Source organism: Spermophilus citellus (genome assembly GCF_964194105.1).
Source record: "Spermophilus citellus genome assembly, chromosome: 17".
NCBI lineage: Eukaryota > Metazoa > Chordata > Mammalia > Rodentia > Sciuridae > Spermophilus > Spermophilus citellus.
The window spans coordinates 56,095,231-56,113,411 of NC_138199.1; the positions used below are offsets into that span (position 1 = coordinate 56,095,231).

The following is an 18,181-nucleotide window of genomic DNA, read 5'->3' on the forward strand; positions in this document are numbered from 1 at the left end:
CAGGTCAAGGTGCCCCTGGAGAGGAAGCAGGCCTTGTTATGTCTGGGAGGAAAAGGACAGGTCTGACCCTGTTTTGCTGTCGGGGAAAGATTGGCTCCCTCAACCTCCCTCCTCCTTCTGTTTCCTGCTGTTCCAAGTCACCAGGAACAGCTGCCCTATCTGTGTTCCAGCAACTTCCATTATGAGAAAGGCTGTCTGTCACCTCAGTCACATTCTGGGGCTGAGAAACCAGAGGGGTGTGTGTGTATGTGCTTGTGTGTATGCACATGTTAGGAATTGAACCCAGCAGTTTAACACTGAGCTATATCCCTACCCCTTTTCTATTTAAATTTTGACAGGGTCTTGTTAAGTTGCTGAGACTGGCCTTGAAATTATGATCCTCCTGCCTCAGCCTCCCAAGTTGCTGGGATTGTAGGAGTACACTACTACACCCAGCTCAGGTCATTTCACTGTAGCCCATTCAGCATCCACTCTGGGTCAGACTGAAGAAGCCAAGCCTGATCTTAGTGTAACCCAGGGATGTTTCCTGAGGGGAGCAGTGGCGGGGGGGGGGGGGTTGGGATGGAGGGAAAGATACAGAATAGGAAGCTAAAGTTGGGAGAGAGCTTAGAGATTACACAATTAGAGGGAGAGAATGAGCTCCTGTGAATAATCTCTCAGAAGCCAGCAAAGCAGGATATGTTCTCAGCAGCCTTGATGCTCACTGGAACATTAAGAAATAGTTTATGATAAGACTAGTGTCTGCCAGCTCCCTCCTACTCTCAGGAGACTTTCACACACACACACACAGTTGAATGTAGTTTATTGAGTACAATATAAATCTTTTACATTTGGTGACCTATATACAGAAACTTCAGGCTGGACTCCTTGGACTTCTGCACTCTTGTTGGCACCAGCTTGATCCCAACTATCCAGGTGTGAGCTTAGAGCCAGCAGATTCCTTCCTCCCCCCCTCACAGTCCCAGTTAGTCTGCTAGTTCTTTTACCACAGTCCCCTCCATTTACCTTACTCCAAATTCAGCTTTCATCCATTGCCTAGCTTTGTCACTCCACATGTAAAAGCCTAACCTTATTTAGAGAACAGATATCATTCCTGCTTTGCTCAACTACAAAAATTACCTCCACTTGAAGCCCTATGGGAACCTGGGAATTACCTGACCAACAGGAAAGGGAGGCTCTAGCCTGGTCCTTGTGGATGGGCTCCTTGTGTCAAAGCCTGGAGAGCAGGGGCTGTTCGGAGCAGAGGGTGGGATCTGGGGCAGAGGAGGAAGTGGAACAGAGCCCAGAAGTTTTGTGTAGACACTGAGAGCTTCATCCCCTGCAGGCTTTCACAAGACAGAAGCTGGGCCCAGTTTGAACTGCCTGGGTCCACTCACATAGACTCTGGCTTATGGGCTTAGAAACTTTGATAAACACATTTGAAAATGATTCTGGCCATAACTTCTTTCTTGTGTAGACTCAGGGGGTGCTAGGTGCCTCCTTCCCCTCCCCTTTTACTTTAACTCCTGCCATGAAATAAAAGTACAACTGTTCTGTCTAAAGGAAAAGCTTTTGATGCAGGCAGCTTTTTCTTCCTAGAAACCAGGGATAGTCACTAACCCACTAACAGGGGGTTAAAGGGCTTGCCACTCTGTTAGATGGGTGGAGGACAAGTTACCAGAGAGAAGAGGCTACCACTATCACTTTGTCATATGAGCAAAGCAGAGAGGCACAGGGGAACATCTGAGGGCCTTGTAGATAGCATTGGATGTCCCCAAGACACTTTCTTATCACTGGGTGGAGAACCTAAAAAGGGTCAATGTTTTAAAAGCCAGATAAAACTATAGCTTTTCCCACGTTCAGACAGGTGGAGGACATGTCGCAGTAGAGCTGTGCAATCAACATGCTCAGCACAGAAAGGACAGGTACCAGTCAATGGACTCCCAAGGAATGCCCCAGGGAAGTCAGACTTTCTTCAAGACAGACCAAGGCAGAAGCTGAGGCGCTAAAAGAACTTTAGAAATCAGAGGGTGGTTGTGTGTGTGTGTATGAAATTACCGTCACACAAAGCTCCCTGTGCTGAGGGTGTGGGAAGGGATGAAAAGTGAGGCTCTTCCTTTGGAAGTCACTGCAGTCCTTCTTGGGGCACTGTGGAGTTGTGGACCAGGTTTGCAGGTGCCCAGTGTACAGGGACGGCAGTCGGGTCATGGTGGGTGAGGGATCAGCAGGTGTGGCACTGACATGTTTCCCCGGCAGTCCACATACTCATAGCTGTCAAAGACCAGCTGCTCTGAATGGCTCAGGTGGGACCAGGTCAAGGTGCCCCTGGAGAGGAAGCAGGCCTTGTTGTCATGTCTGGGAGGAAAAGGACAGGTCTGACCCTGTTTTGCTGTCGGGGAAAGATTGGCTCCCTCAACCTCCCTCCTCCTTCCTTCCGTTCCCTGCTGTTCCAAGGCACCAGGAACAGCTGCCCCACCTGTGTTCCAGCAACTTCCAGACAACCCTGGGACTGACACACCAATAACTTATAAGCAAGGTGAGACCCAGAGAAAGATGTGGACTTGCTATTCTCCAGAGACAAATATTCACAGGGTCAGCTGCAAGGACTCTCTCCCCCCATAGGAGATAAAGCTGAGTGAGAATAGAGTCAAAAGTGGGACAGGAGACACCAGAGCTCCAAGCCCTACTTACTGGATGTGCAAAAGTACATGGTGGACTTTGATTTTCAGCCAGGTACAGATTTTGCTGAGAGAGAGAAAGAGAGCATGGGGTCACATTTCATACTGAACAGCCTCTCAGAAAACTTGGAGACCTGCAGGTCCTGAAGGGCCCTATGGCTCTGATTGCAATATCACTCCAAGCCCCCAGTGCTTAGCCCAGGTACATGCTGGCCTTGCCCTTAGCAGAAAACAAAAGACTCCTTTTACTCAGTGATTCAGATCCCCAAGATCACATATTGAAAAAATTAACCAGGGGCTGGGGATGTGGCTCAAGTGGTAGTGAGCTCGCCTAGTGTGCGTGAGGCACTGGGTTCAGTTCTCAGCACCACATAAATGTGAAATAAAGATACTGTGTCCACCTAAAAATTAAATAAATATTAAAAAAATAGAAAAGATTAACCAAATCCCAGCCTGTTTTTCATTCCAATCTGGGCCCAGCAGGCAGAAGCTAAGGACCCTAAGTCCTTGTATGCTTAAGTCCCAGCTACAAGGGGACAGGACTTAAGAGGCTGAAGAGTTTGCTAAGCAATGAGGAAACCCAGTGGGTATCATATGGGTTTCCAAGTCAGGCAAGGGACTATGGGAAAAAGAGGTCAAGAGGTACTCACTATGTGTTTTCATCCTGTATTCTGCTGGCTACTGCATAAAACACCTGTTAACCAAATGGGCACAAGGTTAGCCTCACCTTAGGCTGCCTCCTTCCCAACACCACACACATCTGAATATCTGTGGGCAGGGCTGGCTGGGGTCAGGGAAGTCACCTGTTCACTGGCCAAAGGGCCGATGTGTAGGAAGAGACTGTTGGAAACTTGTCCTACCACAAGGGACAGGTGCAGAACCTCGATGGTCAGCTGGGTCACAGTGATGGGGTAGTAGTTGGTATTGGAGATATTCAAGATACTCTGGGGATAAAGACAAGGAAAGGGAGGGTAAGAGTGGCTCATCTTTGGAAGGGAGAAGCCAAACAGTTTCAGAAGTCTGGCTCTTGGGCCAGATTCCCACCCAACCATGACAGATCTTAGGTGTAGAGAATCAGTACCAAGAGCTCCTCCAATTTTTTTTTTTTTTTTTTAAATACTGGAGACTGAACCTAGAGGTGCTTAACCACTGAGCCACATCCCCAGCTCTTTTTGAGACAGTACCTCACTAAGTTGCTTAGAGCCTCACTTAGTTGCTGAGGCTGGCCTTGAACTTGTGATCCTCCTGCCTTAGCCTCCTGAGTTGCTAGGATTATAGGCATGTGCCACTGTGACTGGATATCCAATGGGCTTTTTTTTTTTTTTTTGGTACCAGGGATTGAACTCAGGGGCACTTGACCACTGAGCCACATCCACATCCCTAGCCCTATTTTGTATTTTATTTAGAGACAGGATCTCACCGAGTTGCTTAGTGCCTCACTGTTGCTGAGGCTGGGTTTGAACTCGCAATCCTCCTGCCTTAGCCTCCTGAGCTACTGGGATTACAGGTGTAAACCACCATGCCCAGCTTCCAATGGGCTCTTTTTTTTAAACATGTATCAGGAGGATTCTGTTATAGGAAATCTGATATAAAGTTCACTGCTTAAGTCAGAAGCAGAAACGGACAAATGGAAAAAAGTTTTCATGTACAGACACAAGGATTATTTTCAGTAATTTATTAATAGTAACGTGAACAGAATGCTGTGTTGATGGTTGGTTACTTGGGTCCCAACATTGAGTAGGAGGACCAGACAGCATGGCTTGTGGTATCACCATAAGACAGAACAAGTAACTTCTTCAAACCCTACCATTATCAGATGGTCTATGAACTGCACAAAATATGGAATGCTTCAAGAACTAACCTGCAGGTCATTCGTGTGCAGGGGCCATGCTAATCGTTCCAATTTTAGTATATGTGCTGCCGAAGTGAGTACACCAATGGGCTCTTAATGGTGAGGGGTCACCTTTAAGAAGTTGCACTGAGCCAGGTGAGAGGGCACATGTCTATAATCCCAGTAACAGATGAGGCTGAGGCAGGAGGATTACAAGTTTGAGACCATCTCAATAACTTAGCAAGACCCCATCTCAAGATAAGAAATAAAAACATTTTTTAAAAAAAGAAGCTACATTGAGCTGGATGTGGCAGCACATGCCTGTAGTCTCACCTACTCAGGAGGCTGGGTCCCAACATTGAGTAGGAGGACCCAACATTTGAGCCCAGGAGTTTGGACCATCCTTGGCAACAGTGTGAGAACCACATTTCAAAACAAATGAACAAAAACCACACTGGCTTAGGATCCGGTCCCATTTTATATGGCTTCTTTCCATTCTGTCTGTCCATCCAGAGTTTCAGGCACTGACAACTCTACTCCACACTATGATTTATTAATCTGACCTGGATTCTGATCCCTGATTGTGCAGAGTTCCAGTTCTATACAATTTGTTATCAGATAGCTCATGCTATTCCCTACTTCTCTCCTCTGGGTGCCACAAGATCCTTGGCTATGCACACCTAAGTTGGACAAAGGCTTTAGGGAAGTACAGAGGGCAGAGCCAGGGCACCTACTACACACACACCGTCATGTTGAGATGGATGTCAGACTCATCAAAGGCCACGGTGGAGGAGTTGAGGCCTGCAGGCTGCACATCGATGGACCGGGGAAACAGGAAAAAGATGATACAGGAGGAAGTCATCAGGCAGATGAACACTGCCAGGAACACAGAGAGCTTCCTGTGGAAAAGCAGCACAAGGATGGAGGAGTGTGAACACCAAGAAAACCTAGGATTCTCACACTCCTCTCCAGATACAAGGCTCTCCACACATATCACCTCCATGACTGCTCATTTAGCTCTCCAGATGTGGTTGAGCATGGGTAGTAAGGAGCACAGCACTAGGAGGAAGGCAGCTTGGCTTCCATTTCCACCTTCCTGTCCCCGTTGACCTCATAACGTTGAGCAGCCCACCTACCCTCCCAAATTCCCACTGTCTTTATAAAATGGAGATAACTGTACCTACATAATAGAATTTGCTATGATATAATACATGGAAAAATACTAATCACAGGTTCTGGCATGAAGAAAAAGCTCAATGAATGCTAGTAATTATCACTAGAAGAACTAAGTCCACATTAATTTTTTGAGAGTTCTGATTTGTATATTTAGTTAAACAATATTCAGAACAGGAAACCATCCATCTAATTCAAAAGAGATATAATTAGAGACAATTGGGCTGGCTACTGGGTTCCATCTTCAGCACACATAAAAATGAAACAAAGGTAAAGGTATGCTGTCCATCTACAACTACAAAATAAAAAATAGAGACAGTACTTTGTATCTTATTAGGGGCATTGCTAGTTTCTAATTCTGATGTAGTGGTGGGAAGGCTGTATGGAGGGTCTCCAGCTCAAGCTGAGCATTTTGGGAGGAGGTTGCAGGGATTCATAACAAATGGACCTTGATCTCACAAATAGGGTCACAGACATGCCAAAAAAAAAAAAAAAAAAAAAAAAATCCAGGGCTACTTCTGAGGTTTTGAATTGTGCCAGAATTGGCAGCAGCTCGTTTTCTATCTCTACTTTGAAGAAAAAAAGCAGATCTAAAGACTGCCAGGGCAAGAGAAGCTCTTAAAAACAACTTCCCAAATCAATTTGCAAACCAATTGCAGCCAGGTCCACCCCCTCCCTCCCAGGAGGATTTGCAGGTCCTTTCTGTTTTGGAGAAAGGACCATGCCTCTTGAAGCAGTGATACTCCAGGAAAGGTAGGAAGTGGCCTCAGACAATATCTGCTATGCTCATTTTTTGTTTGTGTGGGTGAGTGGGAGAGTTTTATTCCTATTTTTGATGCATTGGGGTTTGAACTCAAGGGCCTCACACCTGTTAGACAAGTTTTCTACCACTGAATCATATTTCGTGTGTGTTTTATTTATTCTTTAGGTTTTGGGGATTGAACCTGGGGCACTGTACCACAGAGTTATATCCCTAGACCTTTTTTTTTTTTTGGGGGGGGGGTTACCAGGTATTGAACTCAGGGACACTCAACCACTGAGGCATCCCCAACCCTATTTTGTATTTTATTTAGAGACAGGGTCTCACTGAGTTGCTTAGCGCCTTGCTCAAGCTTAGTGCATTGCTGAGACTGGCTTTGAACTCTGGATCCTCCTGCTTCAGCCTCCCAAGCTGCTGGGATTATAGGTGTGCACCACCGTGCCCAGCTCAGACCTTTTTGAGACAAAGTTTTGCTAAGTTTCTGGCTTTGAACTTGTAATCCTCCTTGCCCCAGCTTCCGAAATCACTGGGATTACAGGCATGCTCTACTGTGCTCAGTTTGGTTTTATTTTTATTTTTGGTGTAGTTGGACAAAATACCCCATTTTATTTATTTTTATGTGGTGCTAAGGATTGAACCCAGGGCCTTGCACATGCTAGGCAAGCACTCCACCGCTGAACCACAACCCTAGCCCCTGTTTTTATTTTTTAAAAATTGTTTTGCGGGGCTGGGGATGTGGCTCAAGCAGTAGCGTGCTCGCCTGGCATGCGTGCGGCCCGGGTTCGATCCTCAGCACCACATACAAACAAAGATGTTATGTCCGCCAAAAACTAAAAAAAATAAATAATATTAAAAAAAATTGTTTTGCATGGGCTGGGGATATAGCTCAGTTGGTAGAGTGCTTGCCTTGCATGCACAAGACCTTGGGTTCAATCCCCAGAACCCCCTAAATTTTATTTTATTTTTTTTTGCAGTGCTGAGGATCAAACCTAGGGCCTCCTACATAGTAGGCAAGTGTCTTACCATTGAGACACAGCCCTAGTCTGTGAATTTTCTGATTGACAAATAATTGTACATATTTATGGGTACAATGTAATGCTTCAATATAAGATACATTGCATATAATAGGGTAATTATCATTCTTTAAATTTTTGGGGGGATTGTGCTGGGAATTGAATTTATGGCTTCATAAATGCTAAGCAATGTTCTACCACTGAATAATCCTAGACCTGACACTTACCATTTCATATATACATATTTAGTTGTTGATGGACCTTTATTTTATTTATTTGTATATATGCAGTACTGAGAATCAAACCCAGTGCCTCACACATGCTAGGTAAGCACTCTACCACTGAACTACAACACCAACCCCAACACTTATCATTCTTCTTTTTTAATACCTTTGTTTTGTTTATTTTTATGTGGTGCTGAGAATCGAGCCCAGCGCTAGGCGAGCGAGCATTCTACCACTGAGCCACAACCCCAGTCCCCCAACCCCCTAACATTCTTAAACCAGGAAAATCTTTGGAAACAAGGAGGCAGGTGAAGCTCAGATTACCTGGGGAAGAACCAATGGGAAAAATTTAGGAGGGATCACAATGGTGACTCTAATGGGTAAAGCAGCCCCCTGGGGTGATGACCTGTGGAGATGGAGGAAAAAGAGTGCTTACGTGTGTCTGGGCTTCAGCCTCTGGTCCCCATAGGGGATGAGGGCCACCAGCTGCTCCTCCAGCTCTGTAGAAAGATGATGAGAGGGAGGACCAAGATGTGTCATGACAAATGTTTCCTGGACCAGCCTCCTAAAAGCATCCTTCCTCCACTCTATACAGCAGTATCAGAGGCATGCAGCCTCAGCCTCAGAGCAGGACTGGGAGCCTTGGGTTGTGCTACTGAAGTAGCTAGCTCAGCTTTGAACTAGAAGGTAAGTAAGATTTCTAATAGGTAAGAAGACTCTCTGAATGTCACTAGTGACTCAGAAAGGCTTACCTTCTTTGGAGAGGTCATTTGTTAACTTCCTGAATCCTAAGACACAGAGTGATGCTTGGGGAGCAGAGTGGCAGAAAAATACATCTAATATAGGAAGTGGGGGTCTCTGCAGGGAGTCCAAGGCTAAATGGGTTAATACTGACTGAGCTGAGAGCACCATTCAACCATTCAAGGAAACTCAAAAGGGCTGCCTCAAACTGGCTAGCCAAGAGTACTTCCTGGATTCCAGGCTATTTCCAGAGCTTTGGTCAACTTACCTCGGGGGATTTCCCCACTGCCTTGGCAGGTAGGGCAGGGCACAAATTTGGCACTAGCAGGCACACAGGAACAAAAAGATTTGCTGCTTCCAAAGCTGGAGTAGCTGGGAGCTGTATCACCAATGGCCGAGTTGGGGGGCAGTATTGACCTGATTTCATCTTTCTGACAGCCCAGCTGGGAGAACATATCATCCATTGTTCAAGGGGGGGGGCAGTTCACTAGTGAAAAAAGAACAAAGTTCAATATTAAAAAAAAAATTTTATAAAAAGAAGTTTTAGTTTTAGCTGGACACAATATATTTTTTAGAGAGAGAGAGAGAGAGACAGACAGACACACTCTTTTTTGTAGATGGACACAACACAATGCCTTTATTTTTTTTTTTAATGTGGTGCTGAGAATCAAGGGCTCAACCGCTGAGCCACAGTCCCAGCCCAATATCTTTATTTTTATGTGGTGGTGAGGAAGGAACCCAGTGCCTCATGCATACTAGGCAAGCACTCTACCACTGAGCATCCCCAGCCCCATAATTCTGGTTTTAAGTTATCAAGATTGGCAAAGAGCCAAGCATTGGGGTGCACACCCGTAATCCCATCAACTAGAGAGGGTGAAGCAGGAGGATAGCAAATTCAAGGCCAGCATCAGCAATTTAGTGAGAAGCTGTCTTAAAACAAAAGGGCTGGAGATGTAGTTTAGGGTTATCCCCTAGGTTCAATCTCCAGTACCCCACCCCAAACAAAAAAAATTGGCATGAGCCCTACCATAATCTAAGCAAGCTAAAACCTAAGGAAGATAGACTTGAAGAGTTATATGGGGCTCTCAGATTGGAACTTTAAATGCCTTTCAATTCCTTTAATTATTGTTAAGAGAAATCAATCTGCCTACAAAAAAAGAAAACCAAAGAAAAGCAGAAGTTATTTCACTTTAAGGAACTTCCACAAGAGAATGGTACAGTTCTTTTTTTCTTCAAAAGCTGCTGAGTTGTCATTTTAAAGGAAGGCAACTGGATAAAGCTCAGGGCAGGGAGGGCAGCAATCAGGAAGGTCCCTTCATCTTCCCCAATTACCCTAAAAAATGCCTCTAAGAGCACCCTGACAGAAAGGCTGAGGTTTGAGGAAGGCTGCCTCCTGGGCGTTGCTGGCTTAATAGGAAGGCAGCTGCTCTTTAAACAAAGGAGAAAGGAAGCTACAGGTCACAGGTGTAGGTAAGAACCTGTCTAAAAATATCCCAGGTGCGAGCAAAAGTGTCTTCCTCATTACTTTTGAGATGGGGTAGGAAGAAAGCCTGGGTCTGCCCTTTATTAGGAGAGAGCAAGATTAAATCTGGAAACCCCCCCCCCACTAAAAAAAAAAAAAGACCCCCAAGAGTGGTACCAGAATGAGGTGGGTAAGTTGAGCCACTCTGATCTTTCTGGACTAAAATAAGCCTCACCTGGTTTAGGTATGGGATCCGGAATTCCTTTTCAGTTGCAAGAAGGTGAATCTTCTGGATTGTGCCTTTGGGGAGAAGAGCCTCCAGGGCAGGCAACTAGCCCTTCAGCGGAGTCCTGGGGGAACTTCGGAAGTTGGGGGGAGAAAGGGTCCTTGCCTCCAAGGCCAAGCTGTTTCCCAACCGGATCCCGGCTCTGCCAAGGGCGGGCTGGTGGGCGTGGACGGAAAAGGTCGGATTTCATTGAAGGAGGGCTTCAAATTCTACTAGACAGCTTTAGTCGAGTTTAGTACCCGCGTGTACGTAGGGCGAGCAGAAGATACAAAAGGCCCTTGCCTCCAAAAGAGGAAAGCAGAGGAGGGTCCCGAGAATACCTTACCCAGGGACGACGGCAGCGAGAGAAACGGCAGCTTTCGGAATTGAAAGTGAGGGAACTGAGCCCTCGCCCCAAGCTTCTACTTGAAGCATCGGGAAGCTCCGCCCCTCCCCTCCGGCCCCTCCCTGCTCCAGGACCCCGCCCTCTCCACGAAAAGAAGGGAAGCTCTCCGATGTTCAAAGGTCACGGAAGGGTACCGGCGCTGCTTCCGTAAGGACCAGCAGATACATATAGGAGTTTAAATGAACATTTATTTCACCATTCTTTAAGTGGCTGTGCACAAGAACAACCGGCCGGACTATCCGACCCACGGGTCCTTCTGGACCCCTATTGCAGGACCCAGAATGTCCAGGCAGGTCCTGCCCCAATCAATCCAATTACAGACACTCGCAGCTCGATCGCTCTAGAAGCCCAGATCAAAACATTTTAAATAATGAACAGCCTGGTTGGCTTGTAGTCTGAATTCTGGCTTGTTTAGTAGCATTCAAGAGTTATACTGCAAATAAACATCATTATGACTAATTAAAATTGCCACTCATTATAAATGCCAACCAGATTAAATAATACTACTTTATTATCCTTACCCCTTAGGGTTGGGGGTTCAGATTTTTCCTTTTCAGGAAGTAATTTTCATGAATATAATTTAGCGTTTTTTGTTACCTCTTCCTTCACCAACTGTCCCCAAGATTCCCTTCTACAAACAAATGAGTACTTGGGTCCCTGGGAGCAATCTCTTTCTCACTTAACCTGGAGTTAAATCAGTGAGTTTGCCCCATCCAGGTTTTGAAAAACACCAACCACAACTTCCTGTTCTAGACTCTCTAGGGCTAGATAACCTTTGAAAGGATTTCAAATATTCAAGAAGTCAGTAGCATATCCTATTTGCCTCCCACCACATTCACTCCTCCAATCCTGAACTTAGATTAATATAGGAGCTTGCCTTTCACCTGTTTCCACTTCCCTTACTCTACCGTAAAATAAGATCTGCCCTGACATGAAGCAAAAAGGTAACTGTTAAAGTGACTTTTCCCTTTAAGTAATAGAGGGGGTATTTTCCTTCCCTATAAGACTAGCAAAATATTTCACACTACTATTTTTCTCCTTAAATAAAAGAAAAATATATGCAAAATTACTACAATAGACACTGCTCACTAGGTGCTGGTGAGTTAACTAGCACACTCTTCCCTCCTTTCATGAGATTCCTGCAAGGTGGATATTCAAATGCACCAATGTGGTCCTCAGAAAGCAACAGTGTCATATACTAATAACTCTTGCAGGGAAATAATTTTTTCTTTGAAAAAGGAAGAGCAGCAATACTTCTATCATGTTCTTGTATCCTCTTTCAATGCCACATTGAAAGTTACTCAGGCTAGGAGTTGGTTACAGAAATCATAAGTCTTGAAAACAACTTCCAGTTCAAAAAACTGACAACAGATATCCCCATTAAAAACAACCACATGAACTGAACAAAAATATTTAACTTCAATACAAGCAGGGAACAAAAAAAAAGGTTCTACAGGAAGTTCAAATTACACTCTTCGATGCACTGAAATGGAGAAGGGAATTTTATCCAAATCAATTGAAAAACAGCTTCCTCCTATTCATCCAATTCCTAAAGTGAAAATTTTAAGTTCTGGTCTTTGATTTGTTCCAAAATATATTGTAATGGGTATTGTCTTGACAATTCAATGATGATCTCCATATAGACTCATCAGTTTAAAAAACAAGCAAGGGCTTCTACCCCACACCCCAATGAAAGAATAAAGATCATCTCTGAGCAGCAGGCAGTTATTTAATACAAGGTCACTCCTCAATAGCGGTGGCTGTACCAGTCATTGTTGTTGATCTGAAGGAGTTCTGTCACAACCTGCAGGATGTTGTAATTGTGTTTCTTCAACAGCCTTAGGTTCAGCTGCCTGTCACAGAATCCCATTTCAAAGAGATGGGCCATCAGAGCTGCTGTCTGATCTTCAGAAACTATTGGCTGTGCAGACAAAAAAAAAAGCAGACAACATTTTCTGTATAATTTGTTTATCCTGCAAATTTTTATTATCTTGCCATACTAGTCTTTCCAGATTTATTCAAAATGCAAAGAAACTAGATGCAAGGGTACGATATTCCTGTCTACCTGACATTAACGGGTCTTCTGAGCTGAGGAAATATGCTTCAAATTAGGTCTGTCAGTACCCAAAGAAAAAGCTGGGAGATGATGAACTATCCTTAGAACTAGGAGAGGAGGTATGGGGCGGGGGCGGGGGGCGCCCTGGGGTTGTGGCTCAGTGGTAGAGCATTTGCCTACCATATGTGAGGCACTGGGTTCGTTTCTCAGCACCACATATAGTAAAATAAAGATCCATCAAAAAATAAATAAAGGCTACATTTTAAAAAGAGAACTAGGAGATGACTTCAGAGAGGACTTTCAGGAAGAAGCACTCTTTGACCAGATGAGGTAAAGTAGAAAACAAGGCTTAGGGGCACTGTGAACATGAAGATCATTGTGACGATGGGGCAAATATAAGCAAGGAAAGAGACTGTTACAGGAAGATGGCATGAGAAATTCTGTCTGATATGCAGAGGAGGTAGACAAAAACTGCTTGGGAAATTATATCCTATAGTATTTTTTACTTTTTCCTTCAAAATAAAGTGGTCCAAGTTATGAGGAAGCTAACATTCACTACTCCCCTCTTTAAGCTAAGCCCTTCTGTGGTCAAAATTACTTCCTTAAATGGTTGGTCTGTTATTATCTCTACTTCACAGATTGGGGAGGGGGAAACTGTAGAGCAGAAAGATGACTGACTTTGGAGGCAGACAAGCTTAGGCCCCAACCCTCACTCTACCATTAACTCACCAATTGGGGCGAGTGTCAATCCTAAATTTATGAAATGCAGATACATCATACCTCTATTTTGCAGGCTTGTTGAGATCAAGTATGTAAAACATGTTGAGCAGTCTCTGGCAATTTTCTCTATACCTAATTCCAATGTTCCCTTCTTCCTCTTATTTCGGAATAGATTATCAATCCTTCTTTCCAGGTTTAATCCTTCCACATGTACGTTACTTTGTATCTCTTTACCTCTTATCACCTCGGAAATCTTTCTCCATTAATTGTTCTATCATCTTTATTGTTAACCCCTTTCATTACTGGCTTGCACACTTCAAGTCTTACTCATCTTTACAAATGTCTCCTTCTGACATTTGCCCCCTTTTTTCTTCCCAGCACTGAGGCTTGAAACCAGGGGTGCTTTACCACGAAGCTACATACACAGTGCTTTTTAAAATTTTGAGACAGGGTCTTGTTAAGTTGTTGAAGCTGGTCTTGAATTTATTTATTTTTTAGAGAGAGAATTTTTCAATATTTATTTTTTAGTTCTCGGCGGACACAACATGTTTGTTTGTTGTGGTGCTGAGGATCGAACCCGGGCCGCACGCGTGGCAGGCGAGCGTGCTACCGCTTGAGCCACATCCCCAGCCCTAGTCTTGAATTTATGATCCTCCTGCCTTAGCCTTCCATAGCTGGGATTATAGGCATACCAACCATGCCCAAGACTTCTGCTCTCTTTCTCTCTTTGTAGTCTATTGGAAAGTGAGGCATACTTGAACTCTCAAAATTCCTCATTACCAGTTCACACCTCTCCACAGAAGCTAACACTGTTGAATACATCCCTCTCATTAAAACTTCCTAAATTCTAGTAGATAATTCTTCATTTTCTTCCTAGTTTTGTCTTCTTTGCAGGATTTTCCTTTCCCTGATGTTAAGGCTCCTTTTTGCCTTCCCTAATTCTTCCTGGATAATCTCATCTATCCACATGGCTCTTACTATAACCTGTATGCAAAAAGGCTCTCAAACTTTGCCTCCAAGCCAAACCTCTCCCCTGTGATCCAGATGTATGTATTCACTGTACTCTGGTTATCTTTACTTTTACTAGGCTATGCCTCAAACAACCCTATCCAAAACTGAATTCCTATTCTCCTCTTACTCAAATATATCCTGCCTGCATAGCCACTCATAATGCATGCTACTATGAACTGTGTAACATAGACTTGGGATTTATCCTTAACTTCTTTTTAATCACTTAATTATGGTCTCCAAGTTCTGAGACTTATTTTTTTATTTTTATTTTTTTTTAAAAGTTTGGGATCTTTGAGAACCTAAAGGACTCTAAACACGGTGGTTCTCAGTCGCCATGTCCATGGTCTTTTTTTTTTTTTTTTAAAGAGAGAGTGAGAGGGAGGGAGGGGGAGGGAGAGAGAGAGAGAGAGAATTTTTAATATTTATTATTTTTTAGTTTTCGGTGGACACAACATCTTTGTTTGTATGTGGTGCTGAGGATTGAACCCGGGCTGCACGCATGCCAGGCGAGCGCGCTACCGCTTGAGCCACATCCCCAGCCCGAGATTTATATTTTTAATTATTTCTTTGAATCTTCCTTTCTAGCTATATACGTGAGTTTTCTTTTTTTTTTAATTTTTAAATATTTACTTATTTATTTTTAGTTATTGGCGGACACAACATCTTTGTTGGTATGTGGTGCTGAGGATCGAACCTGGGCTGCACGCATGCCAGGTGAGTGCGCTACCGCTTGAGCCACATCCCCAGCCCTATACGTGGGTTTTCATATGGATTTCTTTACTGGCTCTCTCCAAGCCTCCAGATTATAGCAGAGTGATCTCACTAAGAACAAATATGTTCCTGTTAATCACGTCCTTAAAAACATTGTATGGCTCTTCATTAGTATTAAAATAAAATCTAACCCCTTAATCTACAGTTGGTCTTTTCTTATTCTTTTCAGACCAGAAGCACCCTCTACATTCATATTTCCAAGTCTTTTTTATTACTAGCTATTCCCTTTGTCTACAACACTCTTTTTGTTTTAAAGAGATGAAAGTCGTGCTGAGTTGCCCAGGCTTGACTTGAACTTATGACCCTCTTGCATCAGCCTCCTGAGTAGCTGGGATAATAGGTGTGCACCATCATGCCTGGCTTATAATACTCTATCACTCTTTTTATTTTTAATTTATTTTTTATAACTTTACTTTATGTATTTATTTTTATGTGGTGCTGAGGATCGAACCCAGGGCCTTGCATGTGCTAAGCAAGCACTCTACCGCTGAGCCACAACCCCAGCCCCATAATACTCTATCACTCTTCCCTAACAAACATTTGCTTTATCCTTTAGGACTCAGTTCAGGTATTATCTACTAGTGAGGCTGAAATGTTTCATCTGTTTGATTATACCAGCATAGTATCTTACCCTGTACTGTAAATGTGTTCACCTCTCTTGTTTCCCATCATCTTTGGGCAAGAACCAGTGTCTTATTTATCCCGTAGTGCCAACACTTGGACTAGCTCCTCTCTCAATCTAAAGCCTATGCTCTTTCCACAATGTTAGTTTACTGGCCAATCCAGACAGATGCCATCGTTTTCATTGGTGATTTGTGAGTTGAGGTTCAGGAAAATAAAACATACACTAACCTGTGCAGTGACTGGTGGTGCAGAAAATAGGGCCTTGTATGCCGAGGCAGCAACAGACAAAGCCCCCTTCACTAGTCCTCCAGCAATGCTGCTCCCATGGTGGTACCTACAGAGGAAAACCAAATTATCTCCCTAAATACAACAAACCATTACTTCTTATAAGATAATCTGGGTGCTAATCCCTGGGGAAAAAAAATTTCCTTAAGGAAAAAAAAAATCAGACGTAAAAAGACAATGTGATGATTTTTATCAGTTTTCTAGCTATCTTGGTTTGATGTAGGGCCCAGCTCTACTGGTACATTATATGGGTACTGCAGGAATCACACCACTCTGGTTATCATGACAGCTTTCAGTCCTAGTTGATTATTAATGTGGCCATGGGCACACTGGGGTACTGACTGATAGCTCACCTCAGAGAGGCAAGTGAGTCTATGAAAAAATTACTAAGATGTACACTGGGCTTGACCTTCCTGCTTTCTCTGGCACTAAGAGTGAGGTGAACTTTAGGGCACTCCTTTTTTGTCTGGAATATAAAAACACTTAAATATCAGTTTTAGCCCTCTGTTCAGTGTTGCTCACAAGCCTTAGGTGAAATCGGAACAAGAAAAAATGCTCTTTTTTTCTGCTCTCTGAAAATGGACACATGCTCTGAGAGGCTCTTTGAAGCAGAAGCAATACTAGGATATCCACCTGCTTCTGAAGAAGAGACTGCACAAGGTCGTTACCTTGAGTGGTCATAGCTCTTCTGTCTGCTGTTTACAAGTCCTGATGAGCCTCTGGGCTCTAAAAGCAAAAGAGCTGTTGGTTAGATGAAGCATCCATAAGTACCTAGTGTATCCTAAGTCAATCATGGCTATCATAGAGGCAGGTGGCAATCTGTTCACAGTGTTTGAAGTCTTTCTTTCTTTCTTTTTTAAATTTATTTTTTAGGTGTAGATGGACACAATGCCTTTATTTTATTTACTTATTTGTATGTGGTGGTGAGGATCGAACCCAGGGCCTCACCTGTGCTAGGTGAGCGCTCTACCGCTGAGCTATAACTCCAGCCCCATGTATTTCTCTCTCTTTTTTTTTAATGTTTGGGAAGTTCTGTTTAGGAAAGTAATACAGAGAAACTATCCAGAAATGTAAAATGACTGTTGACTGATCCAAAAAATTAGGCCTACAATCCTATCACATTGATACATTAGTTCTCAAATGTTTTTACGCTTGACTTTTTGGGGAAGAGTGAGAAGTGATGTTGAGAGCCTAATCACAAGTTCACAGTGATACTGTCCTGATTTTGCGGGGGTGGAAGTGGGGGGAGATGGTATGTCTCGCTCTACTGCCCAGGTAGGTCAGTTATTTATTTATTTATTTATTTATTTATTTTTAAATTTTTAAATATTTATTGTTTAGTTCTCGGTGGACACAACATCTTTGTTTGTATGTGGTGCTGAGGATCGAACCCGGGTTGCACACATGCCAGGCGAGCGCACTACCGCTTGAGCCACATCCCCAGCCCCTATTTATTTATTTAATATTTTAGATACCAGAAATTGAACCCAGGGGTTCTTAACCACTGGGCCACATCCCCAGCCCTTTTCATTTTTTTTATTTTGAGACAGGGTCTTGCTAAATTGTTTTGGGCTTCACTAAGTTGCTAAGGTTGGCCTTGAACTTGTGATCCTCCTGCCTCAGCCTCCCAAATCATTGGGATTATGGTGTGCACCAATACACTCAGCACCCAGGTAGATCTTAAACTTATGAGCTCAAGAGATCCTCCCACATCAATGCTATGCCACTGCATCCAGTTCTAAAATCCTGATTTTATAGATAAGGAAACAGACCCACAGGCATTAACTGAACTGCCACAAGGGCTCCGTCAGGAAAGGTGGAACTAGAGCTGGAAACCTATACTAACCTGATGAGCCTCTGGGCTCTAAAAGCAAAAGAGCTGTTGCTTAGATGCAGCATCCATAAGTACCTAGTGTATCCTAAGTCACATCACAGCCATTATAGAGGCAGGTGGCAATCTGTTCACAGTGTTTGAAGTCTTTCTTTCTTTCTTTTTTAAAAATTTTTTTGTAAACAAAGGGAAATGTCTAGCTTCCTGGGAAAATGGTAAATTGTACTCAGAGCTCCAACATTTTATACTATATGTGCCTGTCCATTATAGCACAATACCTACCTCTAGGAGGTCCCATTTAATAAATATTTAGCTAGAGAATGGAAATAAGAAAGTCTGAGGGAAGAATGA

The 18,181-nt window shown here is 43.6% G+C and overlaps 2 protein-coding genes across 9 annotated transcripts in view; both read right to left on the reverse strand.

The window, feature by feature from the left end:
- Positions 1-785: 785 nt before the first annotated feature.
- Positions 786-8,940, reverse strand: TMEM106A (transmembrane protein 106A). Of its 2 annotated transcripts, XR_014019385.1 has the most exons (8): positions 8,668-8,940; positions 8,095-8,158; positions 5,234-5,387; positions 3,461-3,601; positions 3,308-3,351; positions 2,671-2,724; positions 1,006-2,304; positions 786-973 (listed from the first exon to the last, which is right to left on the reverse strand). XR_014019385.1 is itself a non-coding variant. In XM_081271663.1 (7 exons), exons 1-7 carry the CDS (start codon positions 8,861-8,863, stop codon positions 2,184-2,186), a joined length of 774 nt encoding a protein of 257 aa, XP_081127789.1. In that variant the 5' UTR covers positions 8,864-8,940; the 3' UTR covers positions 993-2,183. The 2 variants fall into 2 exon arrangements, 1 of the variants encoding a protein (XP_081127789.1); XM_081271663.1 differs by lacking the exon at positions 786-973 and having other exon boundaries at positions 993-2,304.
- A 1,760-nt stretch (positions 8,941-10,700) lies between these two features.
- Positions 10,701-18,181, reverse strand: part of NBR1 (NBR1 autophagy cargo receptor) — a 29,565-nt gene continuing 22,084 nt past the window's right edge. For 6 of the 7 annotated variants that reach the window (XM_081271659.1, XM_081271657.1, XM_081271654.1 and 3 more), the window contains 3 exons: positions 16,668-16,725; positions 15,943-16,048; positions 10,701-12,453 (listed from right to left, as the gene is read on the reverse strand). In XM_081271659.1, coding sequence (XP_081127785.1) covers positions 12,280-12,453; positions 15,943-16,048; positions 16,668-16,725 — 338 coding nt within the window. In that variant the 3' untranslated portion in view covers positions 10,701-12,279. Of the gene's footprint in view, positions 12,454-15,942; positions 16,049-16,667; positions 16,726-17,825; positions 17,864-18,181 lie in introns of those variants that run through there. The other variant, XM_081271660.1, reaches the window with a different exon arrangement.

Excerpts from the sequence above, each read along its gene's own strand:
- TMEM106A (XM_081271663.1), bottom strand. The coding sequence starts at position 8,863 with ATGGATGATATGTTCTCCCAGCTGGGCTGTCAGAAAGATGAAATCAGG. Across the intron at positions 5,388-8,094 it reads AGGCTGAAGCCCAGACACAC|GAAGCTCTCTGTGTTCCTGG; the intron begins GTAAGCACTCTT and ends GCTTTTCCACAG. Across the intron at positions 2,725-3,307 it reads ATACAGGATGAAAACACATA|CAAAATCTGTACCTGGCTGA; the intron begins GTGAGTACCTCT and ends TCTCTCTCTCAG.